Source organism: Musca autumnalis, unplaced genomic scaffold (assembly GCF_047663935.1).
Source record: "Musca autumnalis isolate F117 unplaced genomic scaffold, ASM4766393v1 scaffold_3, whole genome shotgun sequence".
In the NCBI taxonomy this organism is placed as follows: domain Eukaryota; kingdom Metazoa; phylum Arthropoda; class Insecta; order Diptera; family Muscidae; genus Musca; species Musca autumnalis.
Genome location: NW_027411866.1, coordinates 113,438,950 through 113,466,085, shown reverse-complemented (window position 1 = coordinate 113,466,085; position 27,136 = coordinate 113,438,950). Strand labels below are relative to the sequence as shown.

General features: G+C 34.2%; 3 protein-coding genes across 4 annotated transcripts; 1 reads left to right on the top strand and 2 right to left on the bottom strand.

Moving 5' to 3' along the window:
- Nucleotides 1-79: 79 nt before the first annotated feature.
- Nucleotides 80-8,065, bottom strand: pcm (5'-3' exoribonuclease pacman). The gene is made up of 19 exons (XM_073973863.1): nt 7,830-8,065; nt 7,480-7,668; nt 6,968-7,405; nt 6,472-6,910; nt 6,274-6,407; nt 6,075-6,170; nt 5,748-5,863; nt 5,496-5,688; nt 5,262-5,435; nt 4,910-5,200; nt 3,867-4,135; nt 3,485-3,804; nt 2,862-3,415; nt 2,656-2,796; nt 2,375-2,582; nt 1,787-2,268; nt 562-975; nt 403-495; nt 80-338 (listed from the first exon to the last, which is right to left on the bottom strand). Exons 2-19 carry the CDS (start codon nt 7,552-7,554, stop codon nt 267-269), a joined length of 4,509 nt encoding a protein of 1,502 aa, XP_073829964.1. The 5' UTR covers nt 7,555-7,668; nt 7,830-8,065; the 3' UTR covers nt 80-266.
- Nucleotides 8,066-18,512: 10,447 nt separating this feature from the next.
- RfC4 (replication factor C subunit RfC4) lies at nt 18,513-20,064 on the bottom strand. The gene is made up of 3 exons (XM_073973925.1): nt 19,913-20,064; nt 19,468-19,579; nt 18,513-19,412 (listed from the first exon to the last, which is right to left on the bottom strand). Exons 1-3 carry the CDS (start codon nt 19,966-19,968, stop codon nt 18,579-18,581), a joined length of 1,002 nt encoding a protein of 333 aa, XP_073830026.1. The 5' UTR covers nt 19,969-20,064; the 3' UTR covers nt 18,513-18,578.
- Nucleotides 20,065-20,255: 191 nt separating this feature from the next.
- Idh3a (isocitrate dehydrogenase [NAD] subunit alpha, mitochondrial) lies at nt 20,256-25,302 on the top strand. Of its 2 annotated transcripts, none has more exons than XM_073973923.1 (6): nt 20,256-20,469; nt 23,346-23,513; nt 23,593-23,987; nt 24,057-24,192; nt 24,263-24,376; nt 24,442-25,302. In XM_073973923.1, the coding sequence occupies exons 1-6, from the start codon at nt 20,443-20,445 to the stop codon at nt 24,664-24,666; spliced, it is 1,065 nt and encodes a 354-aa protein (XP_073830024.1). In that variant the 5' UTR covers nt 20,256-20,442; the 3' UTR covers nt 24,667-25,302. The 2 variants fall into 2 exon arrangements, with proteins under 2 accessions (XP_073830024.1, XP_073830025.1); XM_073973924.1 differs by having other exon boundaries at nt 20,340-20,689.
- The last annotated feature ends 1,834 nt before the right edge of the window (nt 25,303-27,136 follow it).

The window sequence follows — 27,136 nt, the reverse complement described above, 5'->3', positions numbered from 1 at the left end:
TCTGATTGTCTTTATGATTTACCATCTGATGTTATTTTTGACTTAAATAACGCATAGCGTACAAATCAAACGATGCAGGTTTCTAGCAGTAGACAACAACATTAAATAATTTATTTATTTGTATGTTCTACGATTTATAAACAATGATTTCAGTTGAATCATATAATAATTTTTCTCCTATGAACATCAAAGATAAAATTTACATTTAGGCTTATGAAATGAGAGAATTTCCATCATAACATTAATTGGGGGTTTCATTCTTGAACTTAAAAGGCATAATCAAATTTTGCTCCAATTTTTGGAACACGTGGCGGCTTTTTGCGGGCAGCATAGTTGGTCTGAAAATGACGGGATTTGCAAAACATTAGAATTAGAAAATCTGTGTATTTTATTTTAATGTACCTTTTTCTCATTTGTGTCTACAGAGCCCGTGGGTGGAGCTGGTGCTGAGTTATTTCCATCACTTGCATTGGCAGTCACAGATAGTTGAGAGAACTGAAAATATGTAAACAGATGATTATTTTCTAATCTACTCTTTTGTTCAGAGTTTATAAAAATTACATTTTGCGTAACGCCTTCTGTTGTTATTTCGGCATTGGTATTACAATTATTTGGAGATGTGGCTGTTATTGATTTCCGTGCAACCTGTAGTGGTATAAATGCACCCTTTTGATGATTTAGACTATTGGAAGCGAATATTTGCTGTGCCGGATGCTGCTGCTGACTTTGTGTGTATACCTGAGATTGAGACAATTGCATTGTAGTTGATTGAGCAGGCGATAAAGGTGTCATTTGAGGAGGCAATGCCATTGTCATCTGTGTCGGAGTTGGCAATGGTACAACAGCACCTCCAATAACAGCCATCGGAGCATTTGTTTGACTAAATGGAGGTAATCGTGGAGCATCAGTTCTCCAATTATTTGGTAAACGCTGAGCATCGGATCTCCAGCTAGTTGGTGGTTGGGGCAATTGTGGCTGTAAGTGAAAATATAAGGTTATATTTTAAGAGACAAATAAAAATTAACGGATGATGATGTAGACTAATGATGCCTTCTATAAAAAAAAAAACTAATATTCCTTAAATTTCATTTTCATCATCATATTCCTTAATTTTGTAAAAGTATCCAAATGGAAATAAAAAAGTTTTTTATGGTGGTTGTGGCTTGTTTTCAGGAAAGGAAAATAAGACTGTAGTTTCGAATTTCGGCATAAATTCTCATCAGCTTCTTTTGTCGGCCCATTCACATATATGAAAACATTTCATCATCGATCGATTTCTCAAAATTTCTCCAATGAAGAAGTTAGTTTTATGTATTTGCTGAATATAGTTCTCGCATCCTAATTGAAAGTGAACGTCATATACACAAATTTCGCCAAGTGGGCCCACTAATATGAAACATTTTACAAATAGCAAATGTTTCCAAAATTTCTGCAATGAAATTTTTAAACACTATATTTTTCAATATCCCTTTGTTCACGTTTTCCAGCGGTATCATTTATCCCTTATAAATGAACCACAGTAATGTCAAATAATCGTTTTTAGTTGTTAGTATATTGATAAATAAACTCTTATACAGATAGATAAGCTCTTATACAATACAAAGTGTGTATCCGCTAAATTGTGTCTTCGCTAAATGAGCGTGCGTCTTCGCTAGTTAAAATCGTTATCTTCATGCACATTCTTGCAAACAGGTAGATTAACTTTGATTGAAATTTCACCTCCTTTACTTTACCTAAACGTCTATTCTTCTTCCCTACTTCCAACGACCAAAAAAGAAGCACGTACCTTGCATGCACCCATTGGTGTCGTGGATGGTCCTTGTGTTGTAGCCGCCAGTCCTAATAATGATTTCAAGGCATGCGTACCATCGTCCTGGCATTGAGGGACAGCGGTCGAAGATGTTGTTGGTCCCGCTGCAGCATTGTAATTAACAGGTATAGATGGATTTTGTAAAATTTTGACCGGTACATTTGGAGATTTCGGCGCATTGGATTTGAAGAAAGTTGCAGTGTTGTTGTTGGTCACTCCACCACCAATATTACTGCTATGTTTAACTTTTGTATTTGCCGATGGCATCCAAAAATCATGGCTGCCTTTTTGCATCAGTTGTGGTATATTTACATCGGGTTGATTTGTCACATTGCTCACATTTGCATTCGAATTATTTACAGATTGTTGATTGGTGGATGGTTTTTGTTTAAGCAACGAATTGTTGCGGCTTTCTTCCAATTGCAGCTTGGCTTCGTAAAATTGTTCATTGTTATTACCTGGAAAATATGCAAGATTATATGTGTCAAATGTTAAAAAATATACAGCCTTATTCTGAATTTTCTCACTCCCTTTACATTCAGAATAAGGATGATAGGATTTTACCTTGTGTAAATATTAGTAGGACGGAAGATTCGGGAACTTTGTACACCCTTTGTGCAGCAATACCATGTACATCATGACCATTTGGCAAATGTTTATCAAATAATACTTCATAAAAATTATCTACAGCCTTAACACATTCCAAGCGTACTGGATTTGGATCACTTACTGGATAAATGCCAATAACTGTACCTTTGGCACCGAGAGGAACCTGAAAATTTCATGAAGGGACATAAATTATCCATGAATAAGAACCCACGAGAACTTGGCAACAACAAGCTTACCATATATGTTGTTTTAACCACAACAACCCTGTCAAATAATTGTATAGACCTTTTAGGTTTATAATGACTGGGTAAACTAACATCTGGTTTTAGCAAAAGATGCGGTTTAACTTGTAATTTAACAGTCTTAACAGGTAAGGTCTGAAAGGAATATGAAATGGAAATGATCAAATTTATTCAAGGAAAAAAGGCAAAATTTTATTTACCTTTAGCTCTTCAATAGCCTCTAAAACCTTTTCTACAGCTTCCTTTTCCATTGTCTTTGAACCACAGGCAATTTTTTCTGCCTTCATATGTGGCTGCTCCTTAAGCCATGCTGCAATTTCTTCTAATTTTCCTGCGCCCACTTCATTTGGGAAGAGATCTTCTTCAAATAAGAGCTCACTACGTTCAGATGTGTTACTTAAATATTCAATAACCATGGGGAATTTTTCAATATAATCTTGTATCAGATTAATGGCCTTTGTTGACATAAACCATTGATTATCCATTCGTCTTGTATAGCCCACAAGCTCTTCTTGTGTTTTGAAATATTTAAATTGTAAACCAATATTAATCTTTGCAAGATTATCGGGAAGGTCGGATTTAGGGCGACGAGCTCCTTTCACAACTAAAACTGGGCCCGTTAAACGGGCCAAGCACTTGATTTGTATGCCAATTTGGGAGGCAGCTTGATACGAGTTTATATAGTCTTTTTCCAATTGACTTTGTATGTATTTGGCTTCGGAGAAATCGGGCTCCGGAAGGACGGTTATATTAACTAAAATTTAAAAGAAAAAAAAAAATATAAATAAAATGTAGTTTAAAGTTAATGCCAATATTTACTTACCCTTAAGCCTTCCACATTCATAAACCAACATTGGGTTCATAATCACACCTTCGCTGCCATAATAGGGATTTCCAACAAAGAATATTCTACTGTTCTCGGGGAATAGTTGTTCAATTTTCTTAATTTGATTTGTCATAGTATTCTGTACGGTAATTTGTGAGACCACACCATGTGCGGGATATGCCGTTGTTGTTTGACTCCACATTTCGTTTAAGGTTACTTTACCTTGGCTGCCACAAATGTAAGAAGAACCAATATAGGTGCGTACATGTACAAGTACTGAGAGATCAGGAAATTCGATGCCCATACGTGTTGTTAAACTGAAAAATATAAAATGGAAATTTATTCCCGTGTAAAATACATATTTTGTTTAAATACTTACTGTTCTCTTACAGCTTTGGTGTGTAAATCAAATATTTTCGGCTCCATATCCTTAATGCCATCAACATCAATATATTTCTCTCTATTGGAAATGGCCACAACTTTGGCCTTGACTAAATGTGGCCAACCAATATATACTATTTGATTTAACATTTGTTCCGCTACAGTGAAGATATCATCAAAGCTTTTACGTGGCTGCGGCTGGAGAATCATATTTTCATTACGACTCGGATAATCAAAGACTTTAACACGTGCTCCTCTTATTTCGAACTAAGAAGAGAAAAAAGGAGTCAAAAACTTTGAAAATATTCAGGCATGTTACAAATTCCGATCGGAATGGTTTCAATTCCGTAATTTCATTTCGATCGTTTTTTTTAACTTCTTTAGATTTCGATCGATTTGGTGAATTCCGAAAATAAATAAATAAAATAATAAAAACATATGAAATTAAATATGATTTTGTTAATAAAACAAAATTTTTATTATTTTAAGTGTTTTTCAAGTGTTTTAATGTAATTACATGTCACAAAAAAAAAAAAATACAATTCCACTTGAAAAATCAAAAGTGGTTTCATTCCGAAACAAAATTCGATTTTGTTTTCTGAAGAAGCCTAAATACGGAATTAATTCCACTTTCGATCGGAATTGGTTCCTGTGACATGCCTGATACTTATATATTATGAAGGAAAAACATTGTTCTCTAAGTTATATGATAGCTCAGGGTATATTTCGTGATTAAATATAATCAAAGAAATAAGATTAGGGCCCCCAAACCTATCTTTCGTATATGTTCCTTTTTACACTGATCATAACGATACATATTTTATTTGGGAAACTATAAATTTCTAAAAACATTTCTGTGGAGCCTGTAGATAACCAACCATTCAAATGAAATGATCTACATCATTGATAAGTTTTACTAGATGTACCGATAACGGTTCTCAGTCTATGCAGATTGGTCCATAGATGAAGGTGCGTATCCAAAACGCAAATTTTGCATTGAACGATGTACCCTTTTAGAATTGTATAGTTAATTATACATACCTTATAATCCAAGTGTTTCATCGTTGGGAAACCAGGGAAGAATACATGTCTGGCTGCATTCGGCAGTTCAACACAAACAGTCTTATCTGTTGCGACCATAATATCACGTGACCAGAAGGGTTTCTCTATACAATAGACATTATATAAAGGTTTCAGAGAATAGATGCCTGGAACTTGGCCTTGAGATTCTTGTGTATAATCATATTGTAACATTGGGCCATGTTGATTACGTTTACGTTCGCTGGGTGTTAGTTGTTGGTCACATATTTCCATTGCTTGAAGCAGACGTTTCTAACGGAAAAGATTGCAATTAAATTTAGTTCGAAATTGGAATATTATTTTTTCAGCTTACCTCATCTATGAATGGTATGAGTACAACAGCTTCCCACTCATTTATTTTGCCGTTGAGATCAGTTTTAAAATCTTCAGGATAAAATTCAATTAGTTCACTCGATGGATTAGTCATTAAATCTCTGTATGCTGCGGGTAACAGCTGTTTACTAGCTGCAGGTAAAACCGCCAATAACTAGTGTAATAAAAAGAGATAAGTTGTATTATATCATAGTCTTGGATAAAACGCATTTACCTGTTGAAATGGCAAAAAAGGCTTGCCTATATCAAATTTAATCTCATGGTCCTTAAAGTTTTTTAAATCACTTATGAAGGGTGCATAATGATGGGGATAGTACCAACCCCATGAACGAACACCACGATAATAGTAGTCCAATATCCATTGTAGAGCTGTTATATAGCATATTGCCTGTTCTTTTTTGTATTCACTAAAATTGGAATGGATTAAAGGAAAAATACATTTTGGAAATTCAGATAAAAGTTGTACCTGTCTGAATTCTCCTGGTTCAATTTATTCATGTAATAGTTACGTTTATAGTTTTCAAATTCTTCATTGATGTGTTGGCCATCTTCATCTGACAAATCTTCGTCGTCATCTAAAAACTATTAAAAAAAATATATAACATGCCACAAACCAATCCTTTTTCTGTGTTATGCCCTAAACACATCCAACGTTTGAGTAGTTTTGAGTCATTTTTAATAGAAGAATAAAGAAAAAATTGAAACTTGGCAACACTTTGTCTTTTATTCATCTACCAGAAATGACAAAAAACTATACGAAAACGTTGGATGTGTTTAGGGCTTTAGTACTCACCTGTTTGCTGCTTTCAATCAATGCTGCCAAATCGTCATCTATTTTTTCATTATTTATTTCACTGACATCAAAATCAAATGCCTCGTCAATTCCATTCTGTAAATAAGAAAAAAGTCACTAGTTTGAACATCCATCCATTATCCTAGGTAATAATGGGTAAAGGTAAATGTGCTAGATGTCTCCTTTATATTCTACTTACCTTTGACTGCTTTGCCTCAAAATATTTTAAATCGGCATAGTTTTCTTGGAAATTTTCAAACTCCACCTCAGCTAAAACCTCGAAGTATTTCTCCAAACGTTCCAAATTTAATTTTCCATTTTCATTGATATTCCCTTTAAAATTGAGTCAAAATTACATTAGGTTTGTCTGCACAGGATACACATACTCAGTACTTACCCCCTAAAGTTGGATAGACCTTTTTATATGTATTATAAAGCAATGGCAAGGCATTTGATGAGATATTAAGACATGGTAAATGTGGTATGAAATCATTGCCCACAAGAAATCCCATGAGAACCCAATCGTCAATTAATTTAGCTATATCAAAATCTGGATATTGCTTCAATTCGTCAAATTCCAATTCTAAATATTCTCGCAGCAATCCTAAGTGTAATAAAAAGAATCGGGTCTCCTCCACAGAAGCTTTTTTATTCTTTTTACCAAATTTGACTTCTTCACGCAGCACAACAAAATGCAATTCATGCGTACACAAACCCAATATAATTAAATCAGCGTCTAAGCCATATAGACAATGTCTAGTATTGGGATCAAAATCATTTTGGGATTTCAAATAGCGTATATAATCCATAATTTTGTGCTCTCCTTCGCCGGGTGCCTATAAATTTTGTAGGAGAAAAATAATATTTTTCTAAATTATGTTGATCCAACTTACGTTATGACCACTTAATATCACTCGACATTTTTGCCACAGAGGATCTGCACTTATTTTGCTCTTTATAAAATACCGCAAGGCCTCATGCAAACGATCCATAAATTCGGTTCCCGGTGTAATGCAATTACTATCGAATCTTTCATGCTCACGTACTTCACCTCGACTTAGCGCCAACTTTTCCAGTGTTTCGGCTTCTTTGGCTGAACGGAAACGTCTGCTACGTTGTTGATTCATTTTTGCACGTGGAGCAACGCCATCAATTGCCATGAAGAATAATTTTTGCGGCTTAATAAGGAAGAATAACTTGTCAATATAATTGAAAATATCTTTAAACATATCCTCTTCGGTGATGTTGAAATGTATATTTGTGTCATCGGGATGTGAGCAGTTGTGTATAATTCCATTCATATCTAAGTATAAGTTATCAAAGTCAGGAACCTATTGAAATGAAATAAGTAAATCATATAAATAATCGTGTCTTAACAAGTGTTTTTTCTCAGCTGTCTACTTACACATTGTTCGCGGGCTAATTCACTAAGGCAAGGATACCTTTCACTAATGTAACGAAAGAATTTTGGAACACCCATTTTTGTTGTTAGTCAAAACAAGGTATGTACTTCGCTCTTATGTTTGTGCAAAACTATGCAAGTCAAGCCAACTTGAAATGACTTTGTCGCCAAAATATAGGTATGTTAATTATTCTAAAAAAGGAAGAAAACAGATTTCTTTTTGTTGTTGTGCAAATAAATATATACAGGCTTCTTTTCTGTTCTTCTTCTACTTGAGAATTTTTTGTTCGATTGGCAAATGTCTTTGTTACAACAGCGCTTTCACTTTTACGATTTTCCATGATTACACTTACCAATGGAAGGTGAAAAATACTTCTTTGTTGTACTGCAAGTAAACAATAATGAAATTAAATATATATTTTAATAAATCCCCTCTATTTACAAGAGAAATATTGCAAATAATGTGCAATGTTTCCCTATGCTGTTTCGTTGCAACTAGGGATACGCAAGTCGGCTTTCATTTAATCGACTTTTGAAAAGTCCAAAACTAGAAGGCGATTATTGGTTAAAGAGAAAATTTAAAAAAGTCGATTATTCGTGGTCGACTTTCGATTATCCTACTCACGATTAATTGCGCGTGTGCGTTCAGAAAGAAACAAAAACAACACGCAATTAATTAGGTAAAGACCTATATGATAAAGCCGTAAACACATCCAACGATTGTGTAAAATTTTGCGTTTAGCATTGACGTCCCAAAATTTATTTTGTTCTAATTATCTTTGTGTTGCACACATCAACGCTAATATTTGGGCTTCAAAGTCAAAAATGTTGGATTTTTTGGTATTTATTTACGAAATCCACTAAATTTCAACTGTTAATTCCTTTGCGTATACGTCAAATGAAAACTCATTCGAAATCCATTGGATTTCATTTGACGTTTAAGCAATGGAATTGACAGTTGAAATCGAGTGGATTTCGTAAATGTAAACCAAGCAAAAGTTTTCCTAACTAGGCGTTTACACCAGACAGTTTGTCTTCAAATACAACTCTGATTTACTAACACATGCATACATTTGTCGTTTGTCTCGCAGCTGTCCATATTATTTTCACAGACAGTCGGGTTAACAAATTTTTGACATTTTTGTGAAAAAGAAGTGAGATGATAATTCAAATGTGCAGAAAACAAAAGAATATGTACAAAAACAAAATATGTGAACGAAAAACGAAAAGGAATCGATGATTTTCGTTCATAATTTTACAACTGTTTTTGCAGTTGTCTGGACTCCTACGTCACACAGGCATGTTTTGGGATTTTGACAATCAATACATGAACTCAACTGTCCTGTCATTTGTAAACGCAGGGTTACAGATGGTATGTTCCAGAACTGCAAGGATCTACTAATTTTTACTATTTTTTTTCTGATATCATAAGTTAGTGTGATTCTCATTCATATGAGAATACTAGACACTTAAAGAGTTCGGTTTTTCGCTAAAAAGGCATCATTTCAAAAACTGAGAAGCCAATTGATAATTCCCTTCGCCGGGATGAAATCATGATATTGGTAGCGATCAGTAAAATTTTGCAACACTGTCAGTTCGTTTTGAAAAACATTACTCTCTGTAATAGAGGGTAATAAATGAAGTTGAGCCAATGGGGGAATACTCCACTCAAACAATCGGAAAAAAATGTTATCGTAATAAAAATTAGTAGCTTCTTGCAGGTTCTGGAACAGACATAAAGTCAGCTTCTGTACATGTTCAAAAGTTTGTTTCATCACAATTGGCCTGTTCCCGTACTTTATAAAGTGGTAAAAGTTGTAAAAGTCGTAAATGATTGGTATGTTCCAGTACTGCAAGAATCTACTAATTTTTACTATTTTTTCCGATAAAATAAAGAGAAAAATGCTATCGTAGTAAAAAATAGTAGCTTCTTGCAGGTTCTGGAACAAAGCAATTTTTATATAAATTTTGTGTACAGGAACGCAAAATGTGTAAAAGTGGTAAAAATTGTAAAAACTTTTTAGTTCTGGAACAGAGCTAATATTGTAATAAATACAAATAATAGCTTTGTTCCAGAACTAAAAAGTTTTTACGACTTTTACACATTTTACCAGAAACCCCGTTTCCGTACACAAAAAAGTTGTAAAATGTTCACTTCTCTTTAAACAAAAATTAAATAAAAAATTTGAGCGTGTAAAAAATAGGAACATGGATGTCGGCTTCTGATTGGCTGGTACGCCGACTTTGACATTTGTTCCGGCTTTTTTGACGTTTTTTCCATTTTTGCGTTCCCGAACTTTTTTTTCAATTCAATTTTATTTAACTTGTAATTCAAAGCCAACCGGCCCATCAGTGTAAATTACAAAATGCATAAGAATTGCTTAACCAAATAAAAAGGAAAAAAATACTCGAAAAATATAATGTAAGACCAAGAAACTAAAAACTAATATAAAAATATGCATACCAATAATATATACAGATTTACCTTGAAGCTTTTTGAAAAAAATTTGTGTGACAACAATTTTTCTCTCTTTCTCTCTTCTACGAGTTTTACTATTAAAAAGTACGGGAACAAAGCTAATATATGTTGTAATAACAATTTTCATTTTAACTAAAGCTTGGTTCCAGTACTTTTTAATGATAAAAGTGTCAAAAGAGCAAACTGTCGAAAATGAGTCCAACACACACATTTGTCCAAAATGTACGGGAACGAAAAAATGGCAGAAACGTCAAAAAATCTGGAACAAACGTAAAAGTCGTCGTTTCAGCGAATCAGAAGCCGGCAAACATGTTGCACATTTTTGCTCGCTCAAATTTGTCGTGTAAAAAGTTTCTAAAGAGAGAGCCATTTAGCGCCATTTTTGTTCAAAGAGAAGTGAACATTTTGCAACTTTTGTGGTGTACGGGAACGCATTTCGAGAAAAAATGTGCAAAATGTATTAAATGTGTAAAAACTTTTTAGTTCTGGAACGAAGCTTAAATTTTATTATGTATGTATGTATAATGCTTGGTTTACATTTGCGAAATCCACTCGATTTCATCTGTCAATTCCTTTGTGTATACGTCAAATGAAAACTCATCTGAAATCGATTGGATTTCATTTGACGTTTAAGCAATGGAATTGACAGTTGAAATCGAGTGGATTTCGTAAATGTAAACATAGTATAAAATATTTTGTCATATTTTTCAAAAACATACACATACATACACAATTTGTGTATACTGATTTGAAAGAATAGGCAAACCAATAGAAATAATTGTAATCAGCTGTTTGCTATGCCCTACCTTGTAATGATTCTACTATGGTACAATAATTTAGAGGTAGGCCACAGCTAACAGCTGATTACAATTTTTTCTTATTATGGCCTATTCTTGGTCTGTTCCTTTACTTTCGAAAATAGTAAAACCGGCAAATGTAGTAAAAGTTGTAAACTGCTCCCATATGAATTGTACGGTGTCTAAAGTAATGGAACGCTTTTCGAGTAAAAAGTGGTAAAACTTGAAGATTCTTGCACGTAAAGGAACAGAGCTTCTGTCAAAAGCAAGGTTGACATTTTTACTGTTGTTGACATTATAGCTGTGTTCCTTTACTTACCTGAGGTTACCATTTGTAACCTGCAAAGCGTTCCTTAACCCCAAAAAGTGGCAAAACTGGCAGCAATTGTTAAGAGAGTGAGAGAGAGAGCACATATTCCCTTCTCTTCTACCACAGATTACCAGCAAAATTTATGCAGGTAAAAAATGGTACAACTGATTTTTCGACTTTTGTTTGACGATTATTTCACAATGAAGAAAAAATGGACGAAAAAGAAGAAAAAGTTGAACGTTGACAAAACTAAATTAAAAACTGTGAAATAAAAGACGAAAATTGATTTTTTATGTTTCTTTTTGACATTGCTACCGGATCTACCATTTTTTCATTCCTTTTCTTTCCTGGTAAAAATGTTCATGAGAGAGCAATTTTGAGAAATTTTTACACTTATCTCTTTTACCACTGTTACCATTAAAAAGGTAAAGGAACAAAGCTGCAATATGCAATAATAAAGGTAGATGCGTCATTGAACTGTTGCAACAAAAATTTCTGCTGTATATTGGTATGTTCCTTTACTTTTGAAAGTGGTAACAGTGGCAGAAAATGGTAAAAGTGGTGAACTGTTCTCATATAAATTGTATGCTTTTAAAAGTAAGGGAACACTTTGCGGGTAAAAAGTGGTAAAAACTGGTAACCTCTGGCACGTAAAGGAACACGACTTATATTAAAATTGAAAACAAAAACAACACATCATGGTTTAATAAGAAAGGTTAGCTAAAGCTTCCTGTCAATTTAATTTTTTTCTTTCTACTGTTCCCAACACTTCAAAACAATATACACAATCTTTGTATGTGTGTGTGTGCTGTTTGAATAATATGCCAAAAAATTTAAAAGCAATCGAATTCAATGGTTTTTAAAATAGTTGTTAGCTTTTCATTGAAACAGACATTTTATCATATCCACAACTCGATTATGTGGAGAAACCTTGGCCCTTCATTAATTTTTCGTGTTTTTTATAAAATGCTCAACATTGGTTGATTTTGATCGGATAATATTCAGGGTTCGGAATGGGCAAAAAACTTATTTGGGGAAAAAGTCAACGTTTTATTTCAAAGCGAATATCTCCGCATCTATAAAGGCCTGGGTACATAAGCTGCTTTGCCTGGTTGCCTTGCTTTCCTGCTTCATTTTTGACATAATAAAAATAAAAAAATAAAGGAGGCCGAGCAAATTTCGAAATGGGTTGCCCTTATCTTTTTTATTCTTTTATCAGAAGCAAGCAAGGCAACCAGGCGAGGCAGCTTATGTACGTAGGCCTTAAGGGGTATATCAAAAGCAAAACCTGCTAATGAACGATGTATAGTAGGTTGTCGTAAGTGGTCAAACAACGAAGATATCGCAATAGTCGCTAATGCAACCCAACTTTTCATTTTTGCGATCACAGCTTTGGTTGGGGAGCTTCCAAAATCAAAGCCTGACTATGAAAGTAGAATATCCCACCTTCACAATGATGCAAAGTAGGTTGGCGTAGGTGTCCAAATAACGGAGATATAGCAATAGTCGGTAATACATACCATTTTTCAATTTTTTTCGAAATCGCGCTACAGGTCGCAATTTTGATCGGATCGTCACAAAATTTTGTGATTTAATGGGGGTCCCACAGAGGAAGAAGCCTATTGATTTTGATGATGGTAGGATAATATTCAGGGATTGGAATGGGCAAAAACTTATTTGGATAAAAGATCAACGTTTTTTTAAAGCCAATAGCTCTGTTTCTTTAAGAGGTATATCAAAAGCAAAACCTGGCGAGGAAAGTAGAAAATATCACCTTTACAACGATGTAAAGTAGGCTGTTGATGGGGGCCCCACAGAGGAAGAAGCCTATTGATTTTGGTGATAGTCGGATAATATTTAGGGTCGGAATGGAGAAAAACTCATGTGGAGACAAATTCAAAGTTTTATTCTTTGTGAATATATCGGTTTGGCGTTTCTGCCATTTTTTCGTTCCCGTACATTTTGGAAAAATGTGTGTATTGGGCTCATTTTCGACAGTTTGCTCTTTTGACACTTTTGTCAATAAGAAAGTACTGGAACGAAGCTAATATTACCTGCACATTGGTGTAAAGTAGGTTGGCGAAGGTGGTCAAACAAGGGAGATACCACAATAGTCGGTAATTCATCCAATTCTTCAATTTTTTGGCACTCAAGCTACAGTTCGAAATTTTGATCGGATGGTCACGAAATTTTGGTTGCTTATCGGGGTCCGAGAGAAAGAGGCATATTATGTTTGGTGGTAGTCGGATGCACAGGGGTAGTGTTGTAGGGTATCACATGGTCGGCCCGTCCCGACTATAGCCTTTGCTTACTAGTTTAATATAAATACCTGCAAAAGAATGATTTGTCAAGTATTGATAATAATTGAAATTTGTTCTAAAAGTACAGGAACGGAAAAGTACAAATATTGCAAAAATTCTACCTGAAATGTCAACGTATTTGCAAATCAGATGCCCGCAATCACCATGTTAGATTAGCCAAACCTGTCAAGTAAAATATAAGAGAATTTGCCTCTTTTTTCAGTGTCATATGCTTAGGTACAACTTTTGCTATTTTTGGAACACTTTTCTAGCAATAATATTCCTGGGCATAGCTAAAGTGATTTTTTAAGTATTAATTTTTTTAATTTTTTTTCTTATATCGAGCTTTTTATGATCTATAATGCAAGTGAAAAAGGAAAACCGACTCGAACCCACACACCCACCACTATGTGACATGCATGTTTCGCCTTCGGTAAAGGCTCCTCAGACATATCGGATGTGGAGCGGCTTCGCTGTCCTCGAACTTTTCTTCTTTCAAATGCATTGTGTTGTTTTTTTTTACAACAACAATGAGGATTTTCCCATTTTAGTTGTGCTTTCATGACAAACGCTTAGCGCTGCCTTTGAAAGTTATGAGTTTGGCTCTGAACGCTAACACGCCGTGACAACACTTTTTTCCTGTGTTTTTCAAGGACGTGGGTTCAAACCCCAGCCTGGCTCAGCTGATTTTTATTTATTTGAAAATTTTGCCTATTCAGCGCCATTTTTGTTCAAAGAGAGGTGAACATTTTGCAACTTTTTTGGTGTACGGGAACGCATTTCGGGTAAAAATATGCAAAATGTGTTAAATGTGTAAAAACTTTTTAGTTCTGGAACGAAGCTAAAATAGAATCACGACATTGGTTTAATGCCATGTTCATACCAGCATTAGAATCACGTTGTTCCGTCTCATAATTACGTACACAAATTAACCCGTTCATACGACATGGTACACAATTCATAGCAACATAATTCATATTTTCATACTTTTTATTTACTGATTTTAAAGAAAGTTTCAGCAAAGAGACAGTTAAAATTAATTGACACGAACCGAAAATACATATATTTGTCCTACTTTCAGATATCTATTTAATATTAAATTATATTATCTTCATTCATGTTTTCTATTTTTTCTCACAATTTTGGTGTTTTCAGCAGATTTTTTTTTTAAATTTTTCTATTTTCAAAATTAACCTGCCAAAATATCTTTTTGGTATACAGACTTTGTGGCAGGCATTTGATTTTTGTTTCTAGATTTGAAAGCGAATTTGAAACGATGGACAGGAAATGCAACCCCCGCCTAGCCCGACCGCTGTGTCTTACGACACCACTTGTAGAGAATTTTTCATGGCTGAAATACCCAGGAAATGTATGCCAGTATTGCACTGAGAAGATTTGCTACTGATTTTCTGTCCAGGGATTGGACTGATCAGACTTTCTGATACATACATACATTACAAAAAAATCTGACTTTCAAGAATGATCCATATTCGGACCGACAAGAACATTCATTTAGTAAAAGATGTTTCTACTACAAGTAAATCCAATAGATCTTCCTTATCAATGCTTTTGTATTTTACAGCGTGTTTTTGTAAAAAGTTTTTGCCCATTCGTTCGTCGATTTCATGAACGAAGACTCAATTTGGTTTTCGTAGCGGTTGACGTTTGTATTCGTGTGACAAACAAATGAAAGCTTTTTATTTTCGTAATTTTTTGGTTTTCGTAACAAAATCAAGCGAACGAATACGTCAAAAATAAACGAATGGAAAAGACCCATCGTTTTGAATGAAAATTAAATAATTTGAGTAATACATGGCACAAAACACACGTAAACTGGAAGGGAATGCAATTTTATTTTTTTCCATAGAAGCACACGCGTATATGTACATCCGTTTCTTCATATTATCACAATTATTTTTGGACAAATTTGATTACATTTTTTTCTTATTTTTTGTTTTTCCATCTGTTTATCGGGGTTGCCATCAAGTAACACATTTTACGTGCAGATGCCTATGCAAAATTCACAAAATAAGTGTCATGGAAACCCTGAAATATAAAAGCTTTTATAAAATAGACGAAAGCTTTTAGATAAAAACGAATGGTTCGTAAAATTTTACAAGAACCAAATTTTGAACGTATACGTTTTAGTACGAACGGTTCGTGTGACAGGCAAGCATTTTTACAAAAACACCCTGTTAGTATCTTATGATTAAGCACTATTTAAGACACTTCATCAATGATCTTGAAATGTTCGACCTACATATCGTCACCATAAATGCCCGAAGGCGTAACCCACAAAACCAAAACTTTACAGGAGAAGCAAAAAACGTTATAAAATTAAAAACTGTTTTACGGAATATTAATCTTATGAAGGCGAGTATGTGGTTTGTTATCGATCATATACGAAGGGGAATAAGTAGTGAAACCAAAACCGCTGAATTGCTTAGTTTTGAGATCCTCCATTACAACAAAATCTGCAATATTATCCCATTTTCCGAAATGCCATTTCTTGAATAGGATCTTTGTTTTTGAATGTAGAAGCTTGAAATTTTGCCAGAGCATGTATTTTGGCTTTATGTATCAGATTACGTCAAAAAACGAATTTCGATTTTCTTGTCGGTAACGTCTACGGGCATTTATGGTGACGATATGTATGTATGTAAGTAGCCCTTAGGTGTGTTCGTTTACTCAATAATTTGTACAAGTCCAGTAACTTTTTGTAAACGACTAATAGCTATATTACATTACGTGTATGTTTTGCATTTTTTCACATCTACATGTTGTACACATAGTGTGATCCATATAAAAAATTTCATCTATCAAAATGATGTGTGAACCCATGTGTAACTTTTTCGATTTAGAGCCCTTCCTATTTTTGTATGTACAATAAATAGAAAACAGCTGATTTGTTTGTTTTGATGAAAGCAGAAATTTGCAAAATTTGCTGAAAGAAATAATTTCTTAAAGATACTTAAATAAATCGATTTGATAAAGGATTTGTTTACATTTATAGGTTATGTCACACAAAAAACATATACTGGTGTAATAGCAAAAATTATAAATCATATGTAAAATGTCATTTTTCGCACACACAAAGAATTACACGAGGACAAAAAATTCAAAACATACACATGAAATACACGTAATGTAATATAGCTATAAGGTCTTTTGCATTGTACTGTAGACTAAACGAACAAACATCCAGTAACAATTTGTACAAGGCGAATTTAACAAGGTGATCCAATAGTTGACGTTAGGTTGTAGTCTTCATTTGCTGTCAAATTTTTTTTGCGCGAAATATCCACAAAAGTTAGAAGAAAACGTTACAGGTATGTGATGAATTCCGAATCGATTTGGGATAAAAACGATTTGCCCAAAACGAGTGAATCGTATTTAGATGTGACGGAAACCGCATCGAATTTCAATTCCACGTTGTTTCAATTTCATTAAATTCCCCCAAACAAAAAACAGACTAGTGACCCCAAATCCTCAGATGAAAGCGGCATACAATTTTTTTGTTGTGGCGAAAGCAAAAACCGAAATAAATTGACTGAAAAATAAGATAAATGTGTGTTCTTATTTAAATGGGCCTATATGGAAGCTTAGTGAGGGAATTCTTGTGCTATTACATGATGAGATCTACAAACAGTGCATAACAATATATTAAGCGGGTGCATTCACCAATTTGGAGAAAACACAGATGTTAAAAGTACATTTTTTGTTCTATGTTTTTTTTTTATCAAAATGTCAAAAATTTTCTCAACAAAATATGCCAAAAGTAGGGAAAATAAATCGAAATTTATCTATTCTCTAAACGAGCTTACATTTCAATCCTTTTCTCCTAAAAATCTCTCAAAATTCATTACATCGTTTATAAATCGACCACAAAAATATGACCGTTGTAAACCGAGAAAAACAAACGATTATCGGATTGCATCACACCCATGGCCCAATTATAGGTCCTCCAGCAAAATCAGATGATTTCGATTTTAGCTGTCAAAATTCATATTTGTCATTTGAATTCGCTGTGAGGTATTGAAATGTCGAACTGTATAGAAACAGGTAGATGTATCTCGAAAAAAGAAAACAAATAAACTTAATGTTGTACACGTAAAATGTCAACATTTGTTGTGTTTGTATGAGAATTTAATTTACAATAATTTATTTTAGCAGTTCAAGTTCGATCAGCTGGTATTTTCTGTTTCGTCAAACAAAAATAACTATGGTAACAACTTTTTCTCGGAAAATGTTTTGTATGTATCTACCTGAATTGACAGAAAAGAAATTCGCCTCAAAAATTTTTTTCGCCTCTGTTTATGAATTTTGACATTTAAAATCTTTGTTTTTCTTTGAATTCGCTTGATGGAGGACCTGTAATTGGGCCATGATCACACCCTTTTTTGATCAAATTTCCATAGAACACAATGGAATATGAAACCGATATCGAAAACAATTCGAGATCGAAAAATGTACATGCATCACACCTACAATCGTTTTCGACTCGTTTTGAAATCGAAATCGATTTTCATCACATACCTGGTTAAAATATTAAATTTGTACAAATTGTTACTGGATGTTGTTCGTTTACTCTACAGGCCAGTACAAAAGACCTTGGTCGTTTACAAGAAGTTACTGGACTTGTACAAATTTGTACAAATTATTGAGTAAACGAACACACCTATTATTCGCGAAGCTTAAACAACGATGTTGTACACAGATATTTTTTATAGAAGCAAAATATTTGTTATTTATTTTTGATTAAAAATATGTTTTGACAGCAAATGCAGACATAGGTTGCTATTATTTGGTCTGTTCCAGAACTGCAAGAATCTACTAATTTTTACTATTTTTTCCGATAACATAAAGAAAAAAATGTTATCGTAGTAAAAAATAGTAGCTTCTTGCAGGTTCTGGAACAGAGCAAATTTACGATTTAAAAAAAGTTTGTTCGAGCCGAAATTCGCTTCTGTCCATAGGAGAAAGCCTTAAATCCCCGGCCGAAGACCGGCTACTTAAGAAAACTTGCGATTTAAAGGAAATTTTTGTATTTTTTCTGCGAAGGGTCGGTAAAGGAAATTTGTTCCCTATTGTACATCCCTGATGCCAAAACTTCATACCTGAACTTTGTAGTTTAATTAATAAATCAGCAGTTTTATTAACTTTTTCTTTATTAAACATATATGTATCAATCTAATATTTAAATGGCTACCAAAAATTTAGTAACTGGCTTCAGATATTTCACATAATCTTGCCAGCAGACTAGTTAATTGTAACAATGAATTTAGGCCATCAACAACCTTCATATGTGTTACACCAATTTCTCGAATAAAATTCAATTTCATATGCTCATCAACATTCAAACGTTTACAAACACGAAATATATTACCAATAATATCTTCGGCAGCATAACCGAAACGCCACAATTTAGCTAATATCTTATAGGCTTTATGTATATCATTTTGGGCACAATGTTGTAGCATATCTTGTATAAGCATGGGATGTGGCTCATCACAAACCTTAAATACATTTGGACCAGTTATTTTACCAAAACCTTGGGCCGTAGATTGTAAATTATTCAATGCTTGACGCATATCACCCTGTGCTGTGAATACAATAGCCTCCAAACCCTCTTCATCATATTGTAAGTTTTCACGTTGACATACTTCTATAAGTTTGGCCAAGATTTGAGCATCTGACAGCTTGGTGAAACGTAACATGGCACATCGTGATTGTATGGGTTCAATAATTTTCTCACTTGTATTACAGGCCAAAGCAAAGCGTGTGGTATTACTGTAAATTTCCATAGTACGCCTAAGGGCTTGTTGGGCCCCCTCGGTCATACTGTCTGCTTCATCTAATATAATGATCTTATGGCGACCGCGCGGTAATGTCACTTTCTGTTGGGCAAACATTTTAATTTTGTTACGAACCACATCAATACCACGTTCATTGGAAGCATTTAATTCCAACACGGCTTCTTTATAGCTTTCACCCAATAGTATACGTGCCAGACATTGTATGGTGGTGGTCTTGCCGACTCCAGGTGGCCCCTAGAAATTTGTTACATGAATTATAGAGTACTTTTTGTTGGACTACTGGGCTTACCGCAATTATAATATTTGGAGCATTTCCTTGGGTGGCAAACACTGAGAGTCTAGCCACAGTATCTTCATTGCCCACAATTTCATCAAATTTCACCGGCCGATATTTCTCAATCCTTTTAGGGATAAGAGAAAATAAAATCAATGATGAAAATATTGTGGAACAAATTCCCTTTACCGACCCTTCGCAGAAAAAAAAAATACAAAAATTTCCTTTAAATCGCAAGTTCTCTTAAGTAGCCGGTCTTCGGCTACGCGAACAAACTTTTTTTAAGTTGTAAATTTTTTCCCAAGTAAACAAGAGAATTTTCGGAACTTCTCGGTAAGTATACATTTCCCCAACAAAAGAAATACATCGTAAGCACTCACTATCACTATAATTTTCTGCGGTGGGTCGGTAAAGGAAAGATATGCCAATATTGTTTTTAGTTTGTGTTGCTGTTACCCACCATGGCAAATTACGTTTTTTAATTTCTTCTGCAGTTAATTCCACATTCTCTGGCATTTTTGCAATTTTTGTTGAAATGTTTCTGCACAAATGATTTGTTGTTTATAGCGCCAAAAAGCCTTGTCAATGTTGCCACTATACAAAAATATATATGTCACACACATCATGAACAGCTGATTGGAAATGGTAGTTCGATTCTTCTTTGGTTGCTAAAATATCGTGTTCTCTTCTTCAGAGGTTTTCTTTATTTAATTAATATAACTAATAAACGTATTACTTTGGATATTTTTTAATTGATTATCTATGTTTTTTATTGGTTTTTTTTTGCAATTACTACAGTGACAATATGGCAACCATCCCCATCTATCAGAGTTGCATTTTTTGTACCGACTACACTACTTTGATGTACAACCGAAACAAACTGTCAGTGTTCAATCGTGTGGCAACGGAATCCGACGTGTGTGTGCGGTTAAGTTTTTGTGTGTGAAGATTGAAAAGAAAATTGCATAAACCCAAAATCAACAAAATACCATGGCTGCAAGATTAATTCAAAAGATTGTAAGATTCTTAACAGAAATTTGCCATTGCATGTTTTTTTATCAACATAAAAACGTGTTAAAAAAGCAGACTTTTTCCCAGTCTAAGTTAACCAATTCTGTCTGTGTGTGTAACGTATTATCCTCCTATCCAACTTTTTGTTCTTTGATTTTAGTTAAAAAGTATTGGAATTAATGTCTCCCGGGATACAAATGCATTGGCCCCTAGTGGTGGTATAAAGGTATTAAGAGGAGACTTGTCTCTCAATTCCAATTAGAATTTCAGCACATATTCTCGAAGTGGCAAACGCAAGAAGTGTGTCTTCTATGTGGATGCTTTGCAAAATGAATTCGCCAAAGACGAAAGACGACTTCTTGCGGTGGCTGTCAACATTTTTTTACATAACACTTTGATGGGGTAAAAGAAAAAATTCAAATGTGTTTTTGCATATCAAATTGGTTGTTTTAAGTTGAACAAATTAATTTTTTATTATGAAATTTTAATCAAATTCTGTAATTGGTGAAATTTGTTATAATAGTTTAGACCAAAAATGTTAAAGAAAATTTCTTAACCTCAACTTCAGTTAGTCGAAGGAAGATGTTTCTTATTTCACATCATGTATGATTTTTTTTTTAAAATTAATCATTTTGATTAACATTTTCGAAGAGTTCTCGGTTATTCAATTATATTTTATCTATTGAATAATTGTATCACTTCTTTGTGTCAATTTCAGTATTGTTTCTCTTATGTAATTTCCATCTCACTTGCATTTAATTAAGGCAATTGATGGATATTGTCTGCCTATATCCAAAGCATGTTTATTGCTGTTGTTGTTTGTGGACGGAGCAAATGTGTTAGAATTGTCAATTGTATGTACTATTATTATCTCAATTAAGTAATTGCATTTTGGCTTCGAAAAAATAAACGCCGGTATTGTATATTTAACCCTTAAATGGATACGGCAACAATGTCAGGGGAATTCCATGTATCTTCGGAAATTAGTTAATCTCTCTATCATACATATCTACTTGGCACACACTGTCTATTATTGACTGTCTACTGTGATCGTTTTGAAGTTTTTATCACAATGTTCCAAAAAAGTCGAAGCAGGCCAAAAACAGACAGTGCTTAAAAAGGTTTTTAATAAAATAAAAAATAAAACAGGTTCGCAAAGCGGTTTTTGGATGCGCCAATAGATGACCGTTTTTGATTTCATACTAATTGAAAATAACTGGATTTGTTATTGAACTCAAAACGACAAATTTTATGAAAATATAAAAATTGTAAAATTCCAATTCTGAAAATTCCAGATCACCCATAGATATACACCAGTTCACAACAGCCCATCTACACAATAAGACCGATCAATTGTGTTACAAGGCATCAATAAGTTAATCAACTAAGAAACATGTTCCTACTTCTAAGCCAGACGCAGATAGCTTTGTGCCGCTATTACACTCAATATATTGGGTCAGAATTTGAGACCATCATCGATCAACTTGTTGATGGCTGGGTTCTTGGTTTTATCAATCCATGTGCTGCTAAACCGTGTGGATGTAGATTTGCACCAAATGGTCTCCGAGTAGAGCCGCCACTTCAGCTGCTCCACATCCTCAAACATAACAACATTGTCTTTTACAAAAAGCTCATTTGGTTTCCCATACCTATTTGACCCTAATACTACGTTGAAAAAAAATACATATGTTATGCTTGGTTCACATTTTGACCCACACCTTTTTATTGATGAAATGCAAATTTTTACGGTTTTGATATATTTTTAATGTTACTCGAATTCAGCATATCTCAACAATTCATGTACTGAGTAATAAGAACTTCAAATTATATTCCACCAGTAAGAAATACGGAGATGCTAAAAACTAAGAGTCATCAAATGACCCCAAACTTAGTAGCAGGGTTCATTTGGTAATTTATATGAAGATCTTTTTGGGAGCTAAAGAAAGAGAATAATAACGAAAGACTTTATGGTTATAAACGAAATACAGTTTGGAGTTGGTTTAGTCACGTCTGTCTGACTGTTGCGCATAACTCTCGAACGGATTAACCGATTTGGTTTAAGTTTCATATCAGTCAATTCTTTCCGGTTCTCTCCCACAAAAGTTAAAAAATTCGCTAAAATGGGGAGCGCGATACCTCTCGAATTCGTCATAACCGTGCATATTGTAATACTACTTCCAGGCATACATATATCAGGTTTATATATGCACTCCTCGTGTACCTTCCAAACAAAATTGGGAAAAGGTACAGAATAACAGCTAGTCTCAAATCTTTTTGCATTTTTTACAACAAGTTTTGCTTGCGGAGCCTGTTAAGAAGGCACCATTTTTACGGTAAGTCCATACTTCCTGAGATAATGGCCCAAAAGATCGAAAAAAACCGCCGGCACCAACTAAACTGGGTTGTCCGTAAGATAACCCTCGAAGGGAGAGACCGATTTGGCCCTAACGTGCGATCTGCTGTTTATGGGAACAAAGATTAGATCTAAGTTGAATCAAGAAAATAATGGGTTGACATGATACATAGTTTATGAGCGCTTTGCAGATAATTCGTCCTATATATGTGTTGATCTAGACGTTATCTCTTATACCTCCCGGACTTTTTCTTCAGATTACAGAGATCTCTCGTTTAGTCCCTACCTTAAGTCGTTAAGTTTTTTCGCTTACTGTATCTGGCACCTTGATATAAAAATATAAGCTCATACCTCCCTGCCTTTTTCTTCAGATCACAGAGATATCTCGCTAAGTCCCTGCCTTATGTCTTAGTCGCTAATTTTTTCAGCTTTCTGCATCTGGCGCCTTGAATTAAAAATTTCTGTATATAAGCTCCCGATAATTCCATACAATTCTAATGTTTCTGTTTTCTCTTCTTTATAATTTTAGGTTAGCACAACCCCAGCCTGTGGACGCTCCTATTCGTCGGGTGTACGCAAAGTCACCTTGATTCCTGGTGATGGTATTGGCCCCGAAATTTCTGCTGCTGTGCAAAAAATTTTCACCGCTGCCAATGTACCAATTGAATGGGAAGCCGTTGATGTGACTCCTGTCAGGGTTAGTAAAAATATAGTTCACTTACTTTAACTTTTTTATTTTATTTTCGTTTCGTTTCGATTTTATTTTTATTGTTTAGGGTCCCGATGGCATGTTCGGTATTCCTCAAGCTGCCATTGATTCAGTGAACACAAACAAAATAGGTTTGAAGGGTCCCTTGATGACACCCGTTGGCAAGGGTCATCGTTCTTTGAATTTGGCCTTGCGTAAAGAATTCAATTTGTACGCCAACGTCAGACCTTGCAGAAGTTTGGAAGGCTACAAGACATTGTACGACAACGTTGACGTTGTTACCATTCGTGAAAACACTGAAGGTGAATATTCGGGTATTGAACATGAAATTGTTGATGGTGTTGTCCAAAGTATTAAGTTGATTACTGAGGAAGCTTCCAAGCGTGTTGCTGAATATGCTTTCCAGTATGCCAAGAACAATAACAGGAAGAAGGTTACTGTTGTACACAAGGCCAACATTATGTATGTATAGTCGGAATTTTGATTAACTTCTATTTAACTAAAACTTTCCACCTTGTCACTTTCTTTTAGGCGTATGTCTGATGGTTTGTTCTTGCGTTGTGTCCGTGACATGGCCAATAACTATCCTGAAATTAAATTTGAAGAGAAATATTTGGATACCGTTTGCTTGAACATGGTTCAAGATCCCAACAAATATGATGTCTTGGTAGGTTACTTACTGTTGAAATGGAAATTCTTATAGAAATTTTAATAATTTGCTTTGTTATTCTAAAAAGGTCATGCCTAACTTGTATGGTGACATTTTGTCTGATATGTGCGCTGGTTTGGTTGGTGGTCTTGGTTTGACTCCATCTGGCAACATGGGTCTTAATGGTGCCCTCTTCGAATCTGTAAGTTATCAGCAATGGAATGCAAATCTTTAAATGCAAATGATTTACACTTTTATCCCCCATAGGTTCACGGTACTGCCCCCGATATTGCTGGCAAAGATTTGGCCAACCCCACTGCCTTGTTGTTGTCTGCCGTTATGATGTTGAGACACATGGAACTTAACTCCCATGCCGATAAAATTGAACAAGCTTGCTTTGCTGTCATTAAGGAGGGCAAATATTTGACTGGTGATTTGGGTGGCAAAGCCAAATGCTCCGAATTCACAAATGAAATTTGCGCTAAACTGTAAATGTTTCCAGCAAACATTAACAACAAAAAACAATAACAACATCGCCACAAACTCATACTTGTTTTAAGCCAAATAAAAGAAGAAGAATAGCATCGTTTGAAAAAACAAAACAACAAGAAAAAATATGTTCTCAAGTTCTTAAAACATTAAAAAATAACAAAAAACGGATAGTATTGTATGTTCGAATACCTACTTAATGCAATTAAATGCAAAATTTTATTATTATTATTTTAATTTTTCGATTAGTTAGAAGAAGACCCAACAACATCTGCCCTCCTAATTTGCCGTATTATTTTATAATTTGTAATTATTATTTTAATTTTTTTGTTTTTGTCCCAAAAAAGGAAAAAAAGAACTGTATTGTTATTTAAATATTTAAATCACCAAAAAATAAATCCAATTTAATTTTCATTTGTAAATTATATTTTTTCCTCCCACCTATTCTTTAATGAATGAAGTCAAACAAAACACAACAACAGCAGCAACACATCGTTCGGTATTACGAATCACGATTGTAAAGTATTTTGCGCTCGCCTATAAAGAACAGGAAAAAACTATACATAAAACTGTCATCAAATAAATAACACAAAACAATTGTTGAGATAAATATATAAATAAAAAAGATAAAATTTAAAAGAAGTGTGTTTCTTTTTAACTAAACAATGGGGAGAAAGAAATTGTTAGCCATATTTTTTTTTCTCTTTCTTGATTTTCATTTTTTAATGGCTGGGGAGCCAATTATTTCAACACGCATTATGAATTAGATTTTATAATTTTTTCTACTCGGAATTTTATATTTTGTTAATACTATTTATTGGCCTTGAAGACATGAGGAGGTACCCCAGTGTAATTCTCAGGGCGTCATTCAGACCGGCGCCGCATAGCTTACCACAGACCGACCTATGACGTTATATGTGTCCAGCAAGGTTTCCTTGGGCCTAATTATGTGAGTCGATTCGATCGTGAATTTACTCGTGAATAAGTTTTCGACACGAGAAAAAAACGGCATGATAAGACTCGATCGAAATCGTTGATTGAATGTTTCGAGAGTAACCGGTAATCGAACTATGTGTTCTTCAGGGAATGTTATGAAGGTAGATGTCAAAAAAATGTGTTTATTTCAAAGCAAAAACTAAAAAACAAAATTATGGATGAAAAATGTAAATATTTGTGGAATTTTTTGAACAATACATTGTATAATAATTTCGGAATGAAGTTGTGCTAAGAAAATATGAAAATTAGTAATGTTTGCAAAATTGTTTTGACATTCTTGTTACAGTTTGCTAATACATCTACCTTAATAATTCTCTCTCAAAATAAATGAGAGAATTTGGTGGGTGTTTTGACTTAGCCTCTCTGAGAGAGTATTTCCTTTGGTAAACAACGGGGGATGAACTGTATAAAATGCACTTTATTAAAAGTTGTTCGCCTATAAAGTGAAGGCTATTAATATTAAATAATTGTTTGTTTTGCAGAAATTCATATTTTTTTAACTTGTATTTTAACGACTGCAAACACTAATTTTTGGTTAATGATAGCATGCATATGTATTTACTTTAATTCTAATTTTATCACAATTTCTCAAAACGACTGAAAAGAACTTTTCCCAATTTCTCTTGTTATTTTGTGTAAAGAATGCTCACAATTATTTACTAATATCATTTTTCCTCTATAAACCGTCAATAAACAACAATTTTTTACATTTTAAACAAAAATACAATAAGAAATCTTTCATTTTGTTTGTTTACGATAGGCCATTTGGCTACGAGAAATTACTCGCAAATTTATGCTCAATTTCTCGATAATTTTACTCGATAACGAATGTTGTCATCCCAACTTTGAGTACTCGGGTCGAAACAACTCGATATCGAATCACGTAATTAGGCCCCTTATCTGTATTTCAAGTGCTGGCGGCTAGGGACTTGATGACCTTGTTCGTACATCTCAGCTTGTCGCAGATAGATTTGGCATGCGAAGACGACGTGAACATGCTGTTGAATGTGACTCCTAGAATTTTGGGTTAGCTTGTGATCAGATTTTTTTGGTGTCATCGACCGTGGTATTCAACTCTGTTCTCAACTCTGCCGTCCATGTGGCCGCAGATTTAGTGGCGGATATTTGCATATTCTTACGTGGAAAAAGGTGGTAAGATAAGTCAAATATGAGTTCAACCTGATGAAAATATCGAGATGTAGAGTTTAAACAGTTCCGGAGATATCACCCAACCTTGAGGAACTACTATTTCAATCTACGAGGCTTGGACTTATTGTTCCTGAATTCCACGTACGACTGGAGGTTTCAGGATTACTACGGAGATTTCATCAGGGCCCAACGCTTTGCACGATTTAGCGTTCCTGATGACATTCACAACATTGATCCATTGTATATAGTCACGGCTCCTGTAAGACTGGTCTATATAAGCCATATTCAAACTGACTATCAATTAAGTTTAAGACCTTCGCATGTCCAA

Bases quoted from the DNA above. Each gene is read 5' to 3' on its own strand.
- RfC4 (XM_073973925.1), bottom strand. From the start codon at position 19,968: ATGCCAGAGAATGTGGAATTAACTGCAGAAGAAATTAAAAAACGTAAT. The intron at 19,580-19,912 runs GTGGGTAACAGC...TATCCCTAAAAG, and splicing joins AAAAAACGTAATTTGCCATG to GATTGAGAAATATCGGCCGG. The intron at 19,413-19,467 runs GTAAGCCCAGTA...ACAAATTTCTAG, and splicing joins CTCCAAATATTATAATTGCG to GGGCCACCTGGAGTCGGCAA.
- Idh3a (XM_073973923.1), top strand. From the start codon at position 20,443: ATGGCTGCAAGATTAATTCAAAAGATT. The intron at 23,514-23,592 runs GTTAGTAAAAAT...TTTATTGTTTAG, and splicing joins TTGATGTGACTCCTGTCAGG to GGTCCCGATGGCATGTTCGG. The intron at 24,377-24,441 runs GTAAGTTATCAG...TATCCCCCATAG, and splicing joins ATGGTGCCCTCTTCGAATCT to GTTCACGGTACTGCCCCCGA.
- pcm (XM_073973863.1), bottom strand. From the start codon at position 7,554: ATGGGTGTTCCAAAATTCTTTCGTTACATTAGTGAAAGGTATCCTTGC. The intron at 5,436-5,495 runs GTAAATGCGTTT...TTATTACACTAG, and splicing joins CTTTTTTGCCATTTCAACAG to TTATTGGCGGTTTTACCTGC. The intron at 496-561 runs GTAATTTTTATA...ACATATTTTCAG, and splicing joins CAGAAGGCGTTACGCAAAAT to TTCTCTCAACTATCTGTGAC.